The sequence below is a fragment of the Triplophysa dalaica genome, chromosome 20, assembly GCF_015846415.1.
Source record: "Triplophysa dalaica isolate WHDGS20190420 chromosome 20, ASM1584641v1, whole genome shotgun sequence".
In the NCBI taxonomy this organism is placed as follows: Eukaryota; Metazoa; Chordata; class Actinopteri; order Cypriniformes; family Nemacheilidae; genus Triplophysa; species Triplophysa dalaica.
In genome coordinates this window covers 7,204,840-7,221,923 of record NC_079561.1, presented here as the reverse complement: position 1 = coordinate 7,221,923, position 17,084 = coordinate 7,204,840, and the positions used below count along the sequence as shown (strand labels likewise).

At 36.2% G+C, this 17,084-nt stretch overlaps 4 protein-coding genes across 4 annotated transcripts; 3 read left to right on the top strand and 1 right to left on the bottom strand.

Moving 5' to 3' along the window:
* The first annotated feature begins 672 nt into the window (after positions 1–672).
* Positions 673–5,158, top strand: tnnc2.1 (troponin C2, fast skeletal type, tandem duplicate 1). The gene is made up of 6 exons (XM_056732455.1): positions 673–817; positions 2,810–2,864; positions 3,046–3,189; positions 3,342–3,456; positions 4,277–4,413; positions 4,700–5,158. The coding sequence occupies exons 1-6, from the start codon at positions 815–817 to the stop codon at positions 4,729–4,731; spliced, it is 486 nt and encodes a 161-aa protein (XP_056588433.1). The 5' UTR covers positions 673–814; the 3' UTR covers positions 4,732–5,158.
* Positions 5,159–6,691: 1,533 nt separating this feature from the next.
* Positions 6,692–9,112, top strand: tnnc2.2 (troponin C2, fast skeletal type, tandem duplicate 2). The gene is made up of 6 exons (XM_056733337.1): positions 6,692–6,797; positions 7,830–7,881; positions 7,986–8,129; positions 8,234–8,348; positions 8,434–8,570; positions 8,653–9,112. Exons 1-6 carry the CDS (start codon positions 6,795–6,797, stop codon positions 8,682–8,684), a joined length of 483 nt encoding a protein of 160 aa, XP_056589315.1. The 5' UTR covers positions 6,692–6,794; the 3' UTR covers positions 8,685–9,112.
* Positions 9,113–9,737: 625 nt separating this feature from the next.
* taf13 (TATA-box binding protein associated factor 13) lies at positions 9,738–11,095 on the bottom strand. The gene is made up of 3 exons (XM_056733322.1): positions 10,956–11,095; positions 10,674–10,796; positions 9,738–10,534 (listed from the first exon to the last, which is right to left on the bottom strand). Exon 3 carries the CDS (start codon positions 10,531–10,533, stop codon positions 10,159–10,161), a length of 375 nt encoding a protein of 124 aa, XP_056589300.1. The 5' UTR covers position 10,534; positions 10,674–10,796; positions 10,956–11,095; the 3' UTR covers positions 9,738–10,158.
* On the top strand, positions 11,024–16,047 carry slc35c2 (solute carrier family 35 member C2). Its single transcript, XM_056733321.1, has 10 exons — positions 11,024–11,156; positions 11,548–11,707; positions 11,815–11,965; positions 12,235–12,298; positions 13,287–13,359; positions 14,189–14,357; positions 14,490–14,573; positions 14,897–15,072; positions 15,276–15,405; positions 15,531–16,047. Exons 2-10 carry the CDS (start codon positions 11,594–11,596, stop codon positions 15,656–15,658), a joined length of 1,089 nt encoding a protein of 362 aa, XP_056589299.1. The 5' UTR covers positions 11,024–11,156; positions 11,548–11,593; the 3' UTR covers positions 15,659–16,047.
* Positions 16,048–17,084: the final 1,037 nt, after the last annotated feature.

Here is a 17,084-nt window from a genome sequence, read left to right as displayed (position 1 = left end):
GGTCACTCCTTGTGCTGTAGCATTCATGCCAACCCCCGAATAACATTGCCAGTACAATATTTCTCTTCATCTGGTGACACAAAACACTATTATTGTTATAAAAATCCACATAATACAGTGATAGTTCATTCCCAAAATAAAAATACACATGCTCATGTCAGTTCAAACCTGGATGACTTTCTTCGTTTTGCAGAACACAAAAGATGATGTTTTCAGACAACACTGAACCACATTGACTTCCATTATTTGGACACAAACCACAAAGAGAATTCTCAAAATATCTTCTTATTCATCAACAAATATAAAACCTTAAGGACTGATAGAAATGCAGGCATGTGAGTGATTCAAGCACATACATCTCACCCCGACGCTTGTCGAGTGGTTGCGTCTTTGCGTGTGCAGCCTACATCTGTTTCTAGATTCTCTATTTATCCAATGCCTAAACAACGTCTCATTGCTTTCCCTTTCTATTTGTTGAGGGTAGAAATGCCATTGAGATCATCCTTTAGCTAAATATGGGGCAATAGAGGGCACATAGAGGTGGGGATGGATTAGAAAGGGATGAAGGAGAGGGGTGGAGCCTTTTTCAGGGCTGTGCAGACATTGGTCAACAAGTTCCATGTCTGAAGTTTCTTGTCCAATCCTGGACATTTTTCGGAAGGTGAAGCAAAATGAGGTCTTATTAGAGGAGTCTGGAGCCGTTTGGGTACCTGGAGCACTTTGGAGGTCTTTGGTGCACAGAAGATCATTTTATTTTTTGGAAGACCACATATTACTTGTGTTTTTAAACAGGTCTCACTAACCAGCTGTCAGTATGGTAAGATTTCTTTAATGGATATGGATCAGAAGCGTCATGCTGTGTTTGATGTTTTTAGCATGAGCGCACAACATGGATTTTTCCAAATGCCTGGTTGAGGATTTTAAATACATTTCACACTGTAACTGGGGGTTAATAGTTGAATGTCAAATTCAGAATGTGCATTGAATAATGAACTTGCATTATAATTGAATTTACTTGTATGATTCATGTGTTATATCGGGTGTATATGCACACTAAATGTAAACATGGTTTTGCGTGTTTGTTTTGTTTGCAAACTCTTTGCCCTTCAAGTAATATCCACAGCGGTCAAGTCAGCAGGCCAGTAATACAAGTAATAGAATACTAAATATTTAGTGTGCTTGCTACAAATGATTGGAAGGCGTGCTGTCAGCTATATCTACTACGTGATGTTATGCATGCTTGAAAGTGTTTTGTCTTGTTTATGGTCTCTGGAGATAAGGGGTATGTAACCCCCATCATCAAAGAAGAGAGAGAGAGAAAACATAAGAGTTAATTACAGTCCTGAGCCTATCTTGGTACTTTGACATTTAAAAGCATCAAAGGAACAGTGTTCCATATATATTCCTGTTAGTTATAATTAATAATTATCCTTTGTTACATTTATATAGCGCTTTTCTGGACACTCAAAGCGTTTTACATGGAAACTTGCAGCATCCACCTGGATGATGTGGAGAGGAGACAGAGTTGCCAAGCCAATTAGTACATGTGGGGATCATTAGGAGGCCATGATGTGTAGAGGTCAATGGGCTAATTTGGCCAGGATTACACCCCTTCTCTAATTCAAAGGATATAAGGACCACAGGGATTTTTAATGACCACAGAGCACAGACATAGAATAAGTGAGATTGTAGGTCTTCAAGATTTGATAGGCAGACATCAGCAGGAGGCAGTTTTCTAGGTATTCTGACTTTCCTAACCTGCAGCTTCATGTTTGCTGTGTTGGTCCAGACCAACAATATCCAGCATTTACTGTAAAAAACTGAAAATGTACCTGCAATATGGTGTACATTCTTTTGACAGACGTTTTAATTAATTTTAAGCTCAGTGAAGTGCAAAAGTCTTAATACAGGAGAAACAGCTGTGAAAAAAATCTATACGGAAAATTCTGTAAAATGAATAGAGTACAATGTGCCCAATTTTTATTGAGTTTGTTTACAGTGAACATCAGGCTGGACCATCATGGACATTGATGTTTTTTTTAAGCAGGGATGAGAGAGCTAAACTCATCAATGACTGGGTACACAGGGGTACAGTCATTTCAGAACAGAAAAAGGCCCTTACAAAACAGTTGCAACAAAAATGGAAAAAAAAATCATATATGGTTTTATAGAATTAATATTTGTACTAGGATATATAAACATGTTTCATTAGAAGCGTCCACATACTTTTGTCTGTGTAGTGTCTTAAGCCAATGTGTGCACTACAGGAATATGTGAAGTCATGTTGTTTTGGCAGAGCTCTTGTAGTTTAGTTGAGGAGTAATTGCTTAAACATGGTTTGAAAGAAATTTGTCTGAAACAATCCCACAATTCCCAAAAGAGTTTGTTTTAAGAAATTCTGCATATTGTTTTTGTATGGTTAAATATTAGTGAATTTTTTCATGCAAATATATCACAGACAGACTTTGTATGTTAAAGTTTGGACTGGTTTTATTTATTCTCTTAAATTGACCACAAATGCAAATATGTATTTAAATGTAGGCCTAAAAAGATTTCAAGCATTCATTCGTGCTTTTTATTTGATTTGATAGTTTAACATTTAATAATTTAAAAAGAACAGTGTTTTTTCCATTTCATGAAAAACACTGAACACGATAATTTGGACATTGGAGGATAGCAGCAATATACCTTTTTAAATATATACTATATATACATTGTTTGTACATTGTTTGTGTTTGCATATTTTTAATGCATGTTGTAAATGGTAGTTTTTGTAATTTCTTTTTTTAACTCTATTTCATTTTATTAGCCCACTGATGCCCAAGCCGACGCCCGCTCTTTTCTGAGCGAAGAAATGATTTCTGGTGAGTGTGTAAATACAGTAGTGATACTATTTTTATACATCACAATGAGCTTCAGGAGTACAAACCAAGTGCTCGTATTATTGCCCACATGAAACAAATGTCCTGCAATTGAATTTTTTGGGGTAAATTGTCCTATCATCCAGCTTTTGAATATTCTATCTTAAAAAAAATTACATGTAAGAGTTCAAGGCTGCCTTCGACATGTTCGACACGGACGGCGGCGGTGATATCAGCACCAAAGAGTTGGGTACCGTGATGAGGATGTTGGGTCAGAATCCATCCAGAGAAGAGTTAGATGCCATCATTGAAGAAGTTGATGAAGATGGTAAGTTATTTTTTTTACATATCAAATTTATCTGACTATTTGAATTCCCCTGTATGTCACAGTGGCAATGCTGATATGCTCTACCAGTTAAACTACACAAACAGACACAGTTCAGTAAAATCGTTAAATCAATTCTTGTTTTTTATCCTCAGGCAGTGGCACTATCGACTTTGAGGAGTTCTTGGTCATGATGGTACATCAGCTAAAAGAAGACCAGGCTGGGAAGTCTGAAGAAGAGCTATCTGAATGCTTCCGCATCTTTGACAAGTATGTCACAAAGCCTAATGCCCCTCAACAAAAATGCAGAAACACTGGAAAATGTCCTTGGATGGCCACCTGATTTTCTGGCATGTCCACATTAAAATATCAAATGTTTCCATAAAACATAACTCTAATAACTCTAATAATATGTAAAGAACAGAAGATATGAGATGCATATTAGACATTTCTATCTGTTAGAAATGAAATCTGGCTCATTATTCACAAAAACACTGTTCAGATAATTTACTTTAGCAAAAAAAAAGCTAAGGTTGTTGTTATTATTAGTTGAAGATTTCATACGATTTTTGTTTAACATTTTAGCTTATGGCTAACTGAGTATGCACTGCAATGTTCTTACAAATAGTTTATCTTATAAAGATTTTAGTCATTTCTCTTTACTTGTCCAGGCTAAACAAATACTTTTGTGACCCAATACAAATAAACTTGAGATTGAAAATTGAGATTCATACATCATATTATATATGGCTTGTTAGAATAGGACAATATTTGATCGAGATATAATTATAAGAGATAATATTAGAGAAATATTGAGAAAATTAAAGAAAGTTTAAGTTATTAATTAGAGGTGCTTTAGCAGCGGTTACAAAGAATAAACAGGTTTGTTTTAATGTTCTCTATTGGCTTACCGCTATAATGATGTTGTGAAGAGTAGATGAATCTGAAAGAGGAAATTCTAAACTACCAAACTTGAGTGGGTAATTCCTAGAGCGGGAAATTTGGTACAAGAGTTGTTTGTTGGTGATATGAAGCTGATTTTACTGATGTCAGGTTACTGATTTGTTTTCATTATTATTGTAATAAACAGGAACCAAGATGGTTTCATTGATCGTGAGGAGTTTGGAGATATTGTGCACGCCACTGGAGAGACATTAACAGAAGAAGAAATTGATGAACTCATGGCAGATTCAGACACAAATAAAGATGGAAAGATCGATTTTGATGGTAATGTAAATCTTATTTTATTTTATTAAAACTCTTTAATGAGGTATTAACGCGGGAAGAAAGTATTTACAGACATGACAAAATAAGACAAAAGGCATTTCTGCATTTCTACTTGCAGAAAAAGATGATTTGGAGATGAAGTGTATTGTTTATCCCAATATATAAATAAATACATTTAGACAAAAAGTGTATTTTTACGGGTCAACGTTACTGAATTGTACTTGGATGTAATGTATTATATTTCAGTGAAATATATGACATTTAGATTTTTTTCTTGTCATTCCAGAGTTTCTGAAAATGATGGAGAATGTCCAATAAAATCAATATAACATTCCGTCCCCTCCCAACCCAAATGATGTACCAGGATAAGCCATTCTGCAATCTTTAAAGGAAAACATGCTCAAGGAAATTCAGTCCCCGGGTTTTAATTGTTAACAGAACAATGGAGTGGCATTTGCTTTGAGAGTGAAGATGGCGGATCAGTACTGTCTTCTTGGAAATGTCTCTCAAGGACTGGGTTGTGAAGGTGTCTATAAATAACCATCCAGACCTTTTAGGAGACAACCTCCTACCCACCTAAATCATAAGCCGCCAGCTGTCTCATTACACCAACTTCTTCCCAAGACCCCCTTCCATTTTCTTCTGTAATAAAATGTGTTTCAAAGAAACCTTAGAACGTTTTGTTGTCATGGCAATAAGGAACCTCGGGTTAAAATTGTCACACAAATAGAAACACATTACTTGTTTTGGCCCTTATGTCTTTTATTAGTGCAAATAAAACAAGAAATGTTACTAAAGTCATCTCCATGAACAATACAGCTAATTGCCATTCTTTCCTATTGTTTTAACATCTATTTTCAACTTTCATTTCACAAGGATATGTATCTAAAACTATCTAAAAGCAGTAATGATATTCATGTGGTGTTATCCTTTCATCAACATCTATTTTTAAGACAAAACGTGCTTAGTACTACCTCATCTCAGTACGCATGTCCAAAATACAAAACATTTGGCCATTCAGTGAATCAGGCTACAGTTATGTTTTTCGGTTGGTCTTTCAATTCTTATTGGAATATTCCAATCATTTCAAAATTATCATACTTACCCTGCCTACTGATGTAAACAAACTGGACTTCACATTGCCAAGCAACAGGTACATTGTAAATCCTAACCTTGCAAACTACTGCAACAAAAGCATGCCCACATATACTGTAGAGATATATAATATTCTCACGGTAAAAAAAATGTCCATTTTTTCTTCAGAAAAGCTGTTGTCAAATAATTCTTCATGTGGTAGAGCGCTGTGATCCTCTTGACACCTCTTTCTTCAGGTTGTGAAAGTATTTTCTCATGTTGATGCTGTGAATACATTTTCCAGAACTGCAATGGAAAGGTGCCATAGGCTTAGATCATAATTATCCTTCAGGAGGTACCTTGAGATGATTCAGGCAACAGACTTCATAACAGAACCTTTCCGCTGTCAGATCATCCCCTTAAACTCTCATTTTAAATCACTTCATTTCTTCCGCAAGGTATATAGTTGACAACACCCTCCTCGTTCCCCCTACAGTAGATCTTTCTCCAATCCACGTCTTAATATTCCTCAGTCAGGAAGCATATGCCATACAAGGCTCTTCAGGGTATGGGGTACCTGTGTTTTTAGGTTTTGGGTGGGGTGAAGATCAGAATCGTTTGCTATTCAGAGCACACAAAAGTTTTGCAGCACAGCACTTTCCCAAGAGGTTTAGGGTTTCTCTGCTTCACTGAAAGGGGGCTGTGGTACGGAACGCTATCCGCTGTAACCATTTTAAAAACGAACTCCTGTCTGTACACTTAAGAAAAGGCTCAATATTATTCCCTCGCTTATAAGACTGAAAAGTTGCTTAATATTATACAACATTATTGTGTGTTTCATACAAGACTGAATCACACAGATGTTTTGGGGTGAACTAAGAAAAGTGCAAAAAAGCTCTCCACAACTACAGGGACTGGTAGCCTCAGAAAAGCTTGTCAAATATGCTGAAATATCCACAAAAAATCACAGTTTAAAATTCTCTCAGTACCAATGTGTTTTCTTTTTATATAGTATAAATACAGCAGAATGAAGCAGTTGTATATTTCACGTGTTCTTGTATACTGTTTATAAAGAAAGAATATATGCTAAATGTACTCATTTCACATTGCGATTGGCTTACGGGACCCACCGAGCCCTAAAAGTTCAGGGTTCTAAATCCGGAGGCCTGTTACCGGCTGTGGGCGTGTCTTGGGTGGCCTGTTTAAAGTGTGTCTGAACTGTCACTTGACGTTTAGTCTTTCTGTCGGGGTGTAAGTGCGTTGACCACTTCTTGTCTCGTGGATATAAAGGAAACTAATCCACAACCATGGTAAGACATTAAACATTCAAATCGTCATCTTTGCTAATAGTGTGAATAATGTGAAAAATAAAAATAATTATTCAATTGAAATTGCATGTATCGGTTTGTTCGTTATTAATACAAATATGATTATAAGGTCCCATGCAAAGTGCATTTTAAAAACCTTTGAAATTGTATTTTAAAAATTTGACTTATGTTATTTTTTCCTGCCCCGCAAATTATCATTAACATTTTGTTTATTTGTGTTCAAATAGTTTATCCCCGAAGTTTTATCATAATAGCCTACATAATTTAATATATTTATATATAGCATATATTTTCTTTTTACTTTTGTGCGTATTTGTTCGTAAAACTCTATCTGAGAGCTATTAGCGTGCTAGTGTTAAAAATAAAAGTGAAGATGTTGATATTGATTACTGTTATTTGATATGGAAATAGTCAGCGGGTCAGTAAGTTAACTAAAAGCTTGGGCGACACATTCCTTGGTTTCCATTTCGGAATGACCATTTACAGTAATTTGACTGGGGGGGGGGTAATATGTTGAGTCTTAAAATAGGCCTAGTAACAAAATTGCATAGCAGGGGTTTGGACACCAAATGCTCCTCGCAAGGCCCACCACCTAACGCACCAGATGGGCAACTAGCTGAAATAAATACTCTTTTTAGAATGAGCCTTTTATCTCGTTTATTCAAATTAATGCATTATGAGTTTTGGATTATAAACGAACATTTTAATCAAAGAATATAGGCCTAAATACACACATTAAAAATGTAAAATATGATGCAACAACTATTGTATAAGAAGTGAATTAAAATTGGTATCAAATCAAATTAAAATAGTATATTATAACATGTAAATCAGATCTTGAAAAGAACATAACGCAACAGCAATCTGGTATTTTCGTTATAAGCCTACTATAAATAAATTGCAGACATGGTTTAAAAAAACATTGTTGTTTGTGAATGAAAATATATTGACAATATGTCCAAGATCAAAATGATCGTGTTAACCGCTCACATTGTAACCATTGTCGTTTTACAGACTGACGCGCAACAGGAGGCCCGCTCATACTTGAGCGAGGAGATGCTTGCCGGTGGGTGGCCAGAACAATTCTATTTTTTAACTCTGGTTCTTACAGAGGCTTATATGTTATTAAATACGTCAATTTGTTCCATTGCGTTTTTGTCGCTTTTAAAGAGTTCAAGGCTGCCTTCGACATGTTCGACACCGACGGTGGCGGTGATATCAGCACCAAAGAGTTGGGTACCGTGATGAGGATGTTGGGTCAGAATCCAACAAGAGAAGAGTTGGAAGAAATCATTGAGGAGGTCGATGAAGACGGTAAACAGTTTTTGACAGAACATAATAATGTGTTTACCAATTAAACATAAAAAACAAAAATGTAGCGTACAACAGCTCATGTGTTTCATACTGTAAACTTGTAGGCAGCGGATCCATTGACTTTGAAGAGTTCTTGGTCATGATGGTGAGACTCCTAAAGGAGGACCAGGCTGGCAAGAGTGAGGAAGAGTTGGCTGAATGCTTCCGTGTGCTGGACAAGTATGTCATTTGATGTTTTTCTTTTTATTTGTGTGTGTTTGAATCAGACATCAGGCTTACTTTATTTACTATATTTATTCTGCAGGAATGGTGACGGTTACATCGACAGAGATGAGTTTGCTGAGATCATCCGTAGTACTGGTGAATCCATCTCAGATGAAGAGATTGATGAGCTGCTTAAAGACGGAGACAAGAACAATGACGGCATGCTGGACTTTGATGGTATGACCTTAAATCATTCCCTCAATTTTAAAGTATGTATGAGTGGTGACCAAGGAAATAACATCTCCGCTTTTTTCCACAGAATTCCTCAAGATGATGGAGAATGTGCAGTAAAACAGAAACTCATGGACATATCTTTCCCCTCTCACCTCTTACCCTTTAATGCCACTCAAACTCTCCTTCCCCTTTTGTCCTCATTTGCCTTACTGCCTCCATCTCACCTCTTCAGCAGACAGACAGAAAAACACCTGTGTGTGGTTTACCAAGGTTCAGCCTGCAATGCTCTTTATTTTGGGCTCCCACTGACCCTCATACCTCAAGACCGAAGGGTGTGATGTGGTTCTTAACTTCATCATATATGATGGTACTCAGTTCACTAGAAGCACATGCCATGGTAGACCTCATCTTAGTGGGTGTTTAGTCTAGATTTAATCTAGATCAGCAGCTTGTTATCGCTGTATAGACCAATGCTAAAGCTACAAACACTGTATTAAAGAACAAACGCTTGAAACAGAATAAAAAATAAAACACACTCATATTTAGTTGGTCTGACATTTTGATTTGTATGGTATTGTTTTGAGCAATCTATCAATTAAACATTTATTTTTTTCTGAGAAGTTTCTGGTATGTTCTCTTAGTTTCCCAGATAGTTTTCTGTTTATAGTACCATAAAAACATAACTATTGCTTTTTTATTACAAGCAAAACCATTCATAATATCAACCTGAATTGAATAAGCAATTAGATTCATTATTCATAGGAAACCGCTCTATTTTTGTTTGCACATATTACATATTTTTTTAGGATGACATTCTCTGTGCATCAAAGTTTGTAAACAGTAAATGTGGTCTTGTTTATAAGGTCAGTGGCTGTTGAGTATTATTTTAATTTATAGGTTTTTGCAACTAATTAATTGCAAATAATTGATTTTGGTGAAAAGTTATGTTTACTAAAAATGGCACATGGTAACATCTTAAGAAAATGTGTTACATCTTCCAGCCTATTAGCCAATATTACTTTTAAACAACCCATGCATGCAAAAGATATAAATTAAATGTCATTGAAAATGAAATAGTTAACTTCCCACTTTTATGTTTACATCTTCAACCACCACAAGATTAAAGTATTTTAATGCAGCTTCAATGCTTTGACAAAACACAAATGTGTCTTGAATTTACACAACATTCTTTATTTTGTCAAATTTTGATGTTTGCAAACATTGTGAATACTCAGCATTGGAAACTATTAACTGAACAAATTATTTTAAACTTTCAGAAAACTGTCATAGTTTAAGCATATGGAAAAATGACATTCAACTTTTACGCCATCAATGTGTGCAAATGACTTGAAGTATGTCAAAATCCACTTTTCTCCTATACAACATTTAACCACGTGTCTTTATTGTTCATTAAAAACATATAATATTTCAGACAAAACTGAAAAATGTTCCACAGTTTAAGGCCTACAGTCACCTGCGAATTCTTATGCCTAATTTCACAGACCAAAATAAATGTCGCCCTAGCATACAAACATGTACAACACAATTAAGCAAAACTACATTTATAAAACGTGACAGCTTAACAAATATTTTAGGACCCATAATTAGCCTCGTCAAAAGCTTTGCGGGCTTTCTTCAGTTCCTCGTTCATTGTAAGTAGATCTTTCACTCTTGCAAACTTTCTAGGGTCCTTACGGATTAGAAAGACGATGTCCTCCACTTGAACACGGCCCTGTCGTCCTATAGACATCGCCTTGTGGGTCATCTCCGTGATAAACTCGATGACCAAATCCTCCAGTATATCCACGGATTCCGTGTACGGATTCTGGTCGTCACCAAACCCATACATCATGCAGCGCAACTCTTTCGAAAAAAGTCGCTTTCTTTTGCCATGTCCAGAGTCTATGCCGTTACCACCGTCCTCAGTATCCTCCTCGAAGCCAGGATCCTCTTCCTCTTCAGCCATTCTATGAACCAAACACAGACCCCCGCCAATTCAACAATTAGGAACAAAGAAAGAAACAAATGTAATGTTAAACGTCAACGCAAACAAATCCCTGCAGCTATTTCAAAAGTTAAATACTTACAATAATGTGTGTAACTTACGCGTTAAAACGAAATACGATCAAAACATCCAAATAATCCACACAGCAGAGAGGGGAAGTAAATTTCTTATTCACTCACATTTTACGCGCCACAGTAAAATGGCATTAAAACCGCCTGCGCCACCTAGCGTTGAGGATGAATCAAATAATAAAAAAACAACTTTTACTCCAAGATCAAAATATATATTTAAAAAATCTTGCACAGTTCATAAAAGATCGGATAAATAATAAGAGGATTTCTCGAGGTTAGAAAAGCAAACATTTAATTGAAAAGATTTCTGACCTGATATAATTCAGATTTTCCCGGGATGAACTGCATGCGTCAACCAGAGCCACGTCACGTCACAGTACGTAAACAGGGGTGCATGGTGGATCACAAAAATAAACAGCTGTTTGATTTGAATAGCGGAAGTCAATGGCAGAGCCATGCCACGCCACAGACTGTCTGTGAAGATGCGAGTGCACAAACTATGTAAACAGTGAGGTAAGAAAATATGTGATCGTTGACCTGTTAGTAGTTAACTATTAGCTTTCTATGGCATAGTCCGCATAGGTAACCTGTCACGTGCATCAATGATCGCGATTCCCAGTGCTTAGGAAAATGTTTAACGTAACGTTTAAAGCTTATTGCGTTGCGTAAATGTCGTGCGTAAGGACGCCAACTGTGCATAGTTCTAACAGTTAAAACACAGTATTCTATGTTGTCATGTGTTAACGTGTTGCTTCTCTGATCAATAACGTTACGTCTCTAGCTGATCAACTGTTGTTCTTATCTAAACACTCAAAGTTTAGCTCTCCATATGTTACCATACAGTGGTCGCCAGTTTGAACACTGTTAGACGGGCTCTGATTCTTTTATACCTCTGGTCATATAGACAGAACTGTCTCGAGAAAGCCGCACTTTTCACATCCGGATTGTCCATGATGGCGTGCCCGATGCAGTTCATCCTCAAGGCGTTGCGCACGGTTGGCCTTGTGCTTTTCTATTATGTGTTTTCCATTGGGATAACGTTCTACAACAAATGGCTGATGAGGGTAACTTATTCACTATATGAAAATGTGCTTGCTACTCTACATTTCAAACATTTGCATGCATTTATCCAGAAGGTTTTTGACCGTTTTGTCATTTTCGTTTACTTTAGGACTTCCATTTTCCTTTGTTCATGACCCTGGTCCACCTCATCATAATATTCTGTTTCTCTACGCTGATACGCTGTGCCATGCAGTGCTGGAGCGGAAAGCTTCGAGTAACCCTATCCTGGAAAGTTTACCTCTCAAAAGTGGCTCCAACAGGTGGGCTGAAGAGAGGGAACTAATAACAGACTTGATCACAGTTGGGCTAGAGTAATTTATAAAAGTCCACACTCATTCAATGTGGATAAAATGAGAATCTAGTTTTATTCAGCTTGAATACCACTTGTCGGTTTTTATACATCGTATATATTTTGATTCCAAAAAAGATTGATCACAAAGTCTATACATTGAGTCTGTACATTGTGAATGATAATTTGTTATTGTCAAAAAAAGCTTTGTAGTTCAACCAATGCTATTGTCGTTTTCAGCACTGGCATCAGCGCTGGATATTGGACTATCCAACTGGAGCTTCCTTTTCATCACAATCAGTTTGTAAGCATGTTTTTTAACCATGTTTGCAAGTCATCAATGTTTTGATGTTCCTCAACCATTATAGTTGTCAAAACAACAGCAACACTGATCTGATGCAGCATTTTAATTTTTGCAAATATTAAGAATGTACTAGCAGAGCATTGGCACAAACGCAGCAGTAGGTTTTGTATAAACATGTTTTTGTCAGATGTCAGATTTACTTTAAAGAAAAAGTTTTGCTGTTTTATGTCGCTTCATAAAAATATTTTGGATTTGCTGCAGAATTTGCACACTATGTCAAGCAAATACAGACTCCGTTCCAAAACACTGCCTGTAGATGTGCAGGTTTAAAGGAATAGTTCACCCAGAAAATAAAATTATTTCATGAATTACTCACCCTCTTGTCATTTCAAAGCTGTATGAGATTTCTTCCGCAAAACACAAGAGAGGATAATTTGAAGAATGTTTGGTTACAGAAAAACAGCGGTACCCATTCACATCTATTGTATGGACACAAATCCGCTGTTGTTCTGTTACCCACTTTCTTTAAAATAAATTCTTTTGTCTTCTGCAGAAAAAAAAACATACAGGTTTAAAATGACAATGGGTAGTTGTGCCAGAACAAGCGAGATCTAAATCCACCTTCTCTTAATTTGGATTCAGCAAATACTTAAATAGATTAAACAAAAATTTATATTATGACCTATGTGTATAATAATATAATTATTTACTTTGAATCAATATTATTTACTCTTACATTTAGTACCCGTTTACTTGTGATTATTTTATTACGTTTGATTTCATATTTTGACTTCATCTATTTTTTCTCAATTTCTGTATGCAGGTTTATACAATCCATTTGATATATCTTAAATTTTGTAATCCTGGCACGTGTCGTGACTATTCTCTTTTTAAGATTAATTGCTTGTTGTTTTTCTCCGCTGTAAGTCGCTTTGGATAAAAGCGTCTGCTAAATAAATCCATGTAAATGTGAATGTTTTTTCTGTAGGTACACCATGACCAAGTCGTCAGCTGTACTGTTCATTCTCTTTTTCTCCCTTGTCTTCAAACTAGAGGAGCCGGTAAGTTGATGATATACTAAATGTATCTTTGAGTAAAGGATTACATTCAGGATATGAATAAAAAATAGTGACGGTAGCTTAATTTCCCCTTTTTGTCGTGTTTCTGTTTGCTATCTGTTTTTATTTATTCGACTTGATATAATATAGAGGTTATTTTTATTCTGTTTGGAAACTTCAACTTTTGCCATTTATTTATGTTGTTTGCCTTGCTTTGCACAAAGTTGTTTGACTTTTTCTTATGTTAATGGTTATTTTGTTGGCAAGTTCCTTTGGCATGTAACTGATGATATAGTTTGTATTTTTGTTAGTAATTTGTTGAAATGTACAGACAGTCTGTTTTTCCAACACATGATAATTATAACGTTTTCCGGTGTTGCTGCGGCTCATTTATGTGATTTATGCTTAATTTATATTTTAAATGTTTTATTATTATGTTTTAGCATTTCTCTGTAATATGGAAGTGTTATAAATAAATTTTCTCAGCCGGTAAACTTAGATTATTCTTTTCCTTGTGTATACATACGAATATAATATAATAAATGTGCGATTACTCGACTAATTGCTGAAATGAAGGACTACTAGTCGACTAGGAAAATCTTTATTCGTGGGCATTCTCTAGGACATTTGAACAAAGTACCAGCGACATAAATCATAATTTAATTGTTTTTAAAAACTTGCACGTTGAGACCCATTTGTTTGCCTTTTCAGTCCCCCAAAACGCTGTTTTCATGTAAATAAACAGCCAAAACGCATGGAAACTTTTCCGTTTTTAGTTTAAAACGGTCTCGTGTAAACAGCCCCTAAGTCTTCTGTCCTTTTAATGCAACAGAATCCATTCCTGATCCCGGTGGTGTTACTGATAGCCAGCGGTCTGTTCATGTTCACACTGAAGTCCACCCAGTTTAATCTGGAGGGTTTCCTAATGGTCGTGTTGGCCTCTTTCATTGGTGGGATCCGCTGGACTCTGACCCAGATCCTCATGCAGAAAGCTGAACTTGGTATGTTGTGGTCAAAAATTAAGAAGGAAATGACTAGATTTTTTGTTCCGCTCACTAAACCTTGTCACATTTGGTCATTACCTGTGTTAATCCTCTATGATTAACAATAGCCTCTATCTCTGGCACACACAGGCCTCCAGAACCCCATTGACACCATGTATCACCTGCAGCCGCTCATGTTCATTGGCCTCTTTCCTCTGTTCCTGTTCAATGAGGGTCAGTCCGACAACTGGAATTATTTTTCTACGCCTGTGTTTCAGTTTTGTTTAACTTCGGTTTGGTTATGTTTGAATGTGTTTTCACACTCAGGCAGAAAACCTGCATATAAGTAAGAAAGAGCATCCCATTACGTTTTCATTTGCAGGTTATTAAATTGTAGCTTGTAGCTTTTTTCTGTAATGAAGAATTGTATTTTGCTTAAATAAGCCATTTTATTTTGGTGATAACTCGTACTCTTTTCACAGTGCAGTTTAAGTTGAGTCACACAAGGAAATGTATTCAATCACTCAATTTAAACATTCTGTGTTCTGCATATGCAGGGCTCAGTGTGAGCACCACAGAGAAACTCTTCCGGGTCACTGAACTTTCTCACCTGCTCTACAGTCTGCTGACACTGTCTGTGGGTGGGATGCTGGCCTTTGGGCTGGGTTTCTCTGAGTTCCTGCTTGTGTCCCGCACCTCCAGCCTCACACTTTCCATTGCAGGCATTTTTAAGGTAAGAATATAAGTACGAGTTGCGTTCACTTCTAGTTACCTTTGTATCGTGTTTTTGTTCATAGCTTCTTATTTTTAAACTTTTCTCAGCCGTTTCAAATCTTTTCTTGGTAAGAAATTGTGATTATTTAATAAGACATCCCTGCCCTGTCTCTTTCTATTTTAAGGTGATAAAAATCCAACTTATTCTCCCTCTCTCTATAGGAAATCTGCACTCTGCTGCTGGCGGTTGAGTTCATGGGAGATAAAATGAGCATGGTAAACTGGATTGGCTTTACTGTCTGTCTGTCTGGGATATCACTGCATATTGGCCTCAAAACGTACACTAATAAAGGTATGACATATTCTAGTTGTGTCTATTCAGAATTTGAACAGAGAACTGTTGCGATTTGTTCTTGTATGACATAACAGAAACCTAAATCCAAGCTATGTCCTTAGTATGTGTGTATTTTGTTTTAGGAACTAACTCGATGGTAAGACAGCTACCAGGAAGAGACAACCCAGACATTGAGCTTCCACTTCTGCAGACTAAAGAGGACTATAATGAAGAGACAAATGATGAGGAGGAACATGAGATTCTTTATTAGACTTAAATATATGAAGTCCTATCCCTACAGTAAAGAGGACTGAATAGAGCCATGAATTATTCTCTTTGAGGGAGTACTTGTTGGTCACATTGACCACAGATAAAAAATAGGCCTCATCTATGAGATGGATGAACATAGGATCTAATCAACAGACTATATAGATATAGCTTGACTCGTTTGAGAGAAATTCTTCACTCTTTGGTAGGATTACTCTAAATATGTGAGTGGGTACAACTCCACAGTCTCAGCACTGGACCAATACCCAAGTGACCTTTGAAATTTCTGTTTACTTGATAATTTATATTTCAGTTTTTGAGAAATAATTATTTAATTAAAAACCATACAATGGGACATGGTTACTTGTGTTTTTAATAAAATGATTGAAATTATTTAATCATTTCATGTTTTTGTGCACTATACACATTGATGGAGCTTCGACTTCTTGTACTTAAAGGCGCGAATACGTGTCTTTGGTGTGATATAAGTTGCCCATGCATATTTTAGACAAGTAAACTTCCAAACATTAAAGTAAAGGAACAAAAGATGCATTCTATCTAAAAGCGAAGGCTCACCCAGACCTGCCTGAAATGCCTCGTGAAATCACACCCCACAAATCTACGTCAGTTCGTGGTATTATACCACGCAAATGTATACGTAAGTAAGGCAGTGTTCCAAAGATGGTAAGAGTTGTTACATTTTCGTCACACGCTTGCAGTATTTGACCAAACACTAACCGCTTGTCAACTGGCCAATCATGGCACACCTCGCATTTCAAAGCGATGAGCTTTGTAAACAATCATCAGAGAGGAAGAGCAAAGAGGAAATGCAAACATGCACAGTATGTGGAAATCCAGCTTTTTATCCTTAAATCGTGTGTACATATGTATAACATCTAAAACAAACGATTATTAGTTTCAGCCGTGTCATATGACCCCTTTAAAGGGATACTTTATTCAAATAAATGTTTTGTTGTAATTGATTTACTCTTATGTCGTCCTCCTTGACTTTCTTTCTTCTGTGGAGCACAAAAGAAAATATTTCGAGAAATATTTCAGTGATCGTGTGTCCATACAATGGAAGTCAGTAGAGTCCAATTTTGTTTGATAACCGACATTTCTCAAAATATCTTTTGTGTTCTACAGAAGAAAGCAAGTCCCACCGGTTTAAAATGACATGAGTGTTATTAAATCATAAAAGATTTTCCATTTCTGGGTGAATTATACCTTAATATTTTTCATTTAGCCTATTTTAACCATTCTTTTGGTAGGAAAACGGATTTAGCAGACTTGAAACATCTAACATTGATTCATCAATTAATCAAGTATCTTTGCTTTCTGGGGGAAAATTGTTAGCTTTGTTTAGTCTGTATAGTGAATTATATAATGGTCAGCTCGTTAAATTTTGATAGACAGCGATTTCAAGATTT

Bases quoted from the DNA above. Each gene is read 5' to 3' on its own strand.
- tnnc2.1 (XM_056732455.1), top strand. The intron at 3,190-3,341 runs GTAAGTTATTTT...TTTTATCCTCAG, and splicing joins TGAAGAAGTTGATGAAGATG to GCAGTGGCACTATCGACTTT. The intron at 3,457-4,276 runs GTATGTCACAAA...TGTAATAAACAG, and splicing joins TGCTTCCGCATCTTTGACAA to GAACCAAGATGGTTTCATTG.
- tnnc2.2 (XM_056733337.1), top strand. The intron at 8,130-8,233 runs GTAAACAGTTTT...GTAAACTTGTAG, and splicing joins TGAGGAGGTCGATGAAGACG to GCAGCGGATCCATTGACTTT. The intron at 8,571-8,652 runs GTATGACCTTAA...TTTTTTCCACAG, and splicing joins CGGCATGCTGGACTTTGATG to AATTCCTCAAGATGATGGAG.
- taf13 (XM_056733322.1), bottom strand. From the start codon at position 10,533: ATGGCTGAAGAGGAAGAGGATCCTGGCTTCGAGGAGGATACTGAGGAC.
- slc35c2 (XM_056733321.1), top strand. From the start codon at position 11,594: ATGATGGCGTGCCCGATGCAGTTCATCCTCAAGGCGTTGCGCACGGTT. The intron at 11,966-12,234 runs GTGGGCTGAAGA...TGTCGTTTTCAG, and splicing joins CTCAAAAGTGGCTCCAACAG to CACTGGCATCAGCGCTGGAT. The intron at 13,360-14,188 runs GTAAGTTGATGA...TTAATGCAACAG, and splicing joins TCTTCAAACTAGAGGAGCCG to AATCCATTCCTGATCCCGGT.